Below are 5,203 nucleotides of genomic sequence, written 5' to 3'. Positions count from 1 at the left end.
TAATTAAGTGTTCTTACCCGACCAAAATGGTATCAGATGCTTTTGACTGTCTAACCAGCAAAGTTCTAACAAAAAATAAACCATAGTTTGTGTATGGCGGGTAATAGGAACACCAAAAAATAATGAAGGAATGCTCCATTAAATTCAGTAAAATACAAAGAGGAGGTTAATTTGTTTGCTAGTGGGGTCAATGAGTCACTGAACTCATCCAACTAACATCTCACCCCTCGCGCGCGCTTCATAAAAGCAAACCCAAAACAAATTGAGAAGCTTCACGAGCAAAATTAATCAAACAGAGGCGAACAGAGACAAGTATGGAAAAGGAGACTATACAGGCTCACCTTAGCTTCTTCCTCTTCTTCTTTGCTATCTCCTTTTCCATCCTCACATGTTTGCTATTTCTCATCCACAAATCGGAGCAGTGGCGGTGGAAGTGGTGGTGCAGCTGCTCCATATGCAAAGCATATGTTACTGCCTCATGGGTTTCTGAGCACCGCAACCTGTGTGACTGGTACACACATCTGCTTCGTTCTTCGCCTACCCGTACCATTCACATCCATGTTTTGCATAACACGGTCACAGCTGATCCGGCAAACGTGGAGCACATGTTGAAAACAAATTTCAACAATTATCCAAAGGGGAAGCCTTTCTCTGCCATCTTAGGTGATTTTTTGGGACAAGGGATATTCAACGTGGATGGTGATAATTGGATGCTTCAACGTAAGCTAGCTTCTGCTGAGTTGACTTCCCCGGTTGTCAGAGCCTTTGCCATGAAGATCGTGTCGTCTGAGGTGGTTCAGCGGTTACTTCCGCTTCTTCACACAGCAGCAGCAGAGCAGCAACAGCTTGATTTGCAGGATGTATTCAAGCGGTTTTCATTTGATTGCATATGTAAAATATCGTTTGGGGTCGACCCAGGATGCCTCGAGCTCTCGTTGCCTATGTGTGAATTTGCAGCGGCTTTTGATAGAGCATCTATGTTGTCTGCACGGCGTGGGGCCGCACCGGTACCAGCCGTGTGGAGATTGAAGAGGCTGTTCAATGTTGGAGAGGAAAGAGAGTTGAAGGAAGCGATTCGAATGATTGATCTTCTAGCCGAGGAGGTTATTCGGCAAAGAAGGAAGCTTGGAGTTTCATCAAGCAACGACCTTCTCTCCCGCTTCATGGCCTCCATTGACAATGACAGGTAAGATATATATATATTATAATTAATTCTTTTAGATTAATAAATTAATATGATACTTATTAGGAAGATGTTTAAACATACTTTTCAGGTACTTGCGAGATATCATTGTCAGCTTTATGCTGGCCGGTAGGGACACCATAGCCTCGGCACTAACCGGCTTCTTCCTACTCCTTTCGCGCCATCCCCGTGTCAAGTCTTTAATCCGGCATGATATCGACACGGCTTCTTCATCTACCAAAAACAAAAATGATTACAATAATGCATCACTTGATGGAATAAGAGGGATGCACTATGTGCACGCAGCTCTATACGAGAGTATGCGGCTATTTCCTCCGGTTCAGTTCGATTCAAAGTTCTGCATAGGTGATGACATGCTACCAGATGGCACAAATGTGACGAAAGGCACAAGAGTCACATATCATGCTTATGCGATGGGTCGGATGGAAGATGTGTGGGGCCCGGACTATGACGAGTTCCGACCGGAGCGGTGGCTAAATGACAGGAAGTTTGTTCCTATCAGTCCGTTTAAGTACCCGGTTTTCCAAGGTGGCACACGCGTTTGTATAGGGAAGGAGATGGCACTAATGGAGATGAAAACGGTTATTGTGTCGGTTGTGAGCGGTTTCGATTTACAAGTCGTAAACGATACCGTCGACCGATCACCAAAATTTGCACCCGGTTTGACCGCCACTTTCGCCGGTGGTTTACTAGTGCGTGTGCAGAGGAGAGAGATCACGTGAGGTGAGCATGCTGGTTTTTCTCTTTAGCCAGTTACCTAATTTAGTTAGTTCATTAACTAGAACTGTCTTTTGGAAAGGACATGGGAAATTATTTGTAATTAATTTCCGTTAACCCATGTAAATTATTAATTCAATTTGAAAAAGAAAGATTTACAAATTTTGCATCTTTAATTTAACGGTTGGACTACATTGATCCTACCTCTATGCTATCAACAATTTAACACCTTTCGCTTTAATTACTCATAGTGCAATTTTTTGTTTTTATAAAATTAATTAGAAGGAATTTAATAGTACCAACTCGCATGTGGCAAATGATAGACTTTTTCGGTTGTGCCAAACTGCTCCAACAGTTTGACCTTACTTTTGTCTAACTTCTGCTCTCCAATGAGCAACGACGGCTTGGGATTTAAACAAAATACTCTGAGTATTTATTTATTTATTAATTAGAAAGTTTGACGTAATAGACCACCAAATTGGATATAAGCATCAGAATTTTAGGTCTATCTCTCAAAAAAAAAAATCGAAATTATTTATTTCTTCTTAAATTTTAAAATTTTACAAATATACCTAATTTAGTATTTTTTTTTATATAATTTATAAAATTCTCATTTATCCTTAATTAAAAAGTAAATTATATATTGTGTGTAAAAGAAATTCAGTCTTCTAATGATCGGTTTTCAAAATCTGTATGAAAAAACTTTGCATTCCAACGCCTAATTGTTATAAACATTAGAGAGCCGCAGAAGTAATAACCCAAGTCATTAGTAACTAATTAACTAACTTCTAGTTTTAAAACATGGACGAATTGAGAGAGATAGATAAGCAAGGACACAAAATTAAAAATAAACATATTTTTTTCCTCTTTAGATCTTTAAGTATATGTAGATAGATTTAACATAATGTATTAATTCATTTAATCTTAAAAAAATATAGCAATTAATAATTGTATTAAATATTATGAGTCTGATAATTGTATCCCAAACAAAATCTCCGAGCGCGTCCCCCAAATAGTTTAACAGAAAAAACTTTCAATGTTATCTAACTTCCATTTCCAGCATTAATATCCGAACATTTAAAACTATATTTATAACATTTTACAATGCTACTCGCAAGCATTTAAAACCCTATATGCAAGCATTAAAATTCTAAATCTGTATAGTTTTAACTCCTAATTATTTTTATTTTCAAGCCAAAAACGGAAAGATTTATTCTCATCAATTTTCTCGACGATCCATGATGAATTTTGCAAATCTAAAAATACAAACATTTTTATCCGATTTTCTCTTTCAAATGAGATCCATGAAGAATAACTTTTGAGTTATATTTGTGTCGTAATTTTTTTTCACCACTTTAAATCTCTGTCTCTTTCAATTTTTTTTTTTTTGCTTCAAAATAATTTAAACATTTGTTTACAAGCATATAAACCTCATTAATAACACTTTAAATCTCTAGAATAAAACATAAACCTCGTGTACAAAAAATTTAAACCTCAACAATAACACCTCAAAGCGTATAAACCTCAACAATAACACTACATTTACAAAGCTCATGTACAAAGTCTTGAAAATTTTTAATGGTTGTAGACTGAGATTTAAACACTTAAAAATTTAAAGTGCTCATGAGTTTTACTTTAAAAAAACAAATGACTTCAAAAATTACTCAAAAGTATTTATTTATGGATCTTGTTTGAAAGATAAAATTGAATATAAAACGTTCGTATTTTTATATTCGTAAAATTTATCACTAATCATCGGAAAAAATAAATTAGAATGATCAGAGAAAAAATAAAAAAGAATGGGTGAAAAGAATATTTCATTTTTTTGGCTTGAAGACAAAAGTAGTTGAGAGTTAAAACTATCTAGAAATGCTTTTAGACAGATGTTTATATGCTTGCGAGTAACATTTTAAAATGTTATAAACGTAGCCTTACATATTTGGATATTAGCGCTGGAAATGAAAGTGGAAGATTTTTTGTTAAACTACTTGGAGGACTCGCTCAGGTATGATGGCTCGGGGAACCAGAACATTTCTCTAAATATTAAGCATGAACATTTATATATGTCGGCATGTCTCTTAATTGACAAAAGGAATGGGTAAAGCTTAATTTCTTTTAAACTAATTAATTCACTTATTTATATATTTATTATGGTTGAGAACCTGAGAGAGAGCAGGTGATTTTAAATATCTCCATTCTATTATTAAGCACGTTGGGTGTCCGATCTGCCAACGGCTACGATTGAAAGATGAAACTTCGGATTTGATCTCAGCCCTCCAATTACATAATTTGTCTTCTTTTGATTAAATGCATCTGTTTTATGTATAGAAGTCTAAATTTAGTTAAAAACATACTCACCAAATATGCTGCCACACGATACGTTACAATTAAAATTGAACAAATTCTGAATTTTAGCGATATATTTATCTGTTTCCTTATTTCTTTGTTTCCATATTTCTCCTCTTCAATTGAGAAGACTCCACATTCTATTTTTTTATTTCTTTGTTTCCTTACTTCTTCTTCATTTCTATACGGATCACAATGAAATTTTTTTTTTTTTATTTTCTTATTTCTCTTTCTTTGTTTCTATACATATTGGTGTGGGCAATTTAGAATATATCAATGTGTGTGTGTTCTAAACTGAAAACAAAGAAGAAAAAGAATATAAATTGGAACGTGTGTGTGAATATATATTTCTCTTATAATATGTGTGTATATATATATATATATATATCCTATACGTGTGTGTGTATATATATATATCTTATAATATGTGTGTGTATATATATATCCTATACATAACACTTTTTATTTATGTTTTTTGATATCATATTATATGTCGATATTGAATTGTTGTATGATATTTAATATTATATTCGAATTAAGCTATTATTTGATATCATTGGTACTTAAAAATAAAGAATCATCACATCATCAAATTGTTATCAGAGATCACGATTAAAGTTAATTAAAAATACAGAATCATATAAATTTTCTATTAATATGTGTCTTAATTTTTAGATAATTATTATTTTCATTGATATATTTGTTTCTTATAATATGTCCCGTTGCAACGCACCACTGACAAGCCATGCGGCACATAGGCCTTTAGTATTGTATTTTGAGTAAGATGCTTCGGTGCGGCTCAGAGGCTAGCAGGAGAGATAGCTCGGTGAAATAGACATGTCTGTGAAGATGCGATCATATTTAATTATAACGGATGTCATGTTATGCTAGCATAATAAGGACAAAACTTTTGTTTCCATAATAAAAAAAGAAGAC

At 34.1% G+C, this 5,203-nt stretch overlaps 1 protein-coding gene across 1 annotated transcript; it reads left to right on the top strand.

Moving 5' to 3' along the window:
• The first annotated feature begins 242 nt into the window (after window positions 1–242).
• Window positions 243–2,090, top strand: LOC144575582 (cytochrome P450 94C1-like). Its single transcript, XM_078325775.1, has 2 exons — window positions 243–1,186; window positions 1,275–2,090. The coding sequence occupies exons 1-2, from the start codon at window positions 315–317 to the stop codon at window positions 1,924–1,926; spliced, it is 1,524 nt and encodes a 507-aa protein (XP_078181901.1). The 5' UTR covers window positions 243–314; the 3' UTR covers window positions 1,927–2,090.
• The last annotated feature ends 3,113 nt before the right edge of the window (window positions 2,091–5,203 follow it).

Source organism: Carex rostrata, chromosome 24 (genome assembly GCF_964058835.1).
Source record: "Carex rostrata chromosome 24, lpCarRost1.2, whole genome shotgun sequence".
In the NCBI taxonomy this organism is placed as follows: Eukaryota; Viridiplantae; Streptophyta; class Magnoliopsida; order Poales; family Cyperaceae; genus Carex; species Carex rostrata.
The sequence above is the reverse complement of the archived record's forward strand: the minus strand, read 5'-3'. Positions and strand labels throughout refer to the sequence as shown.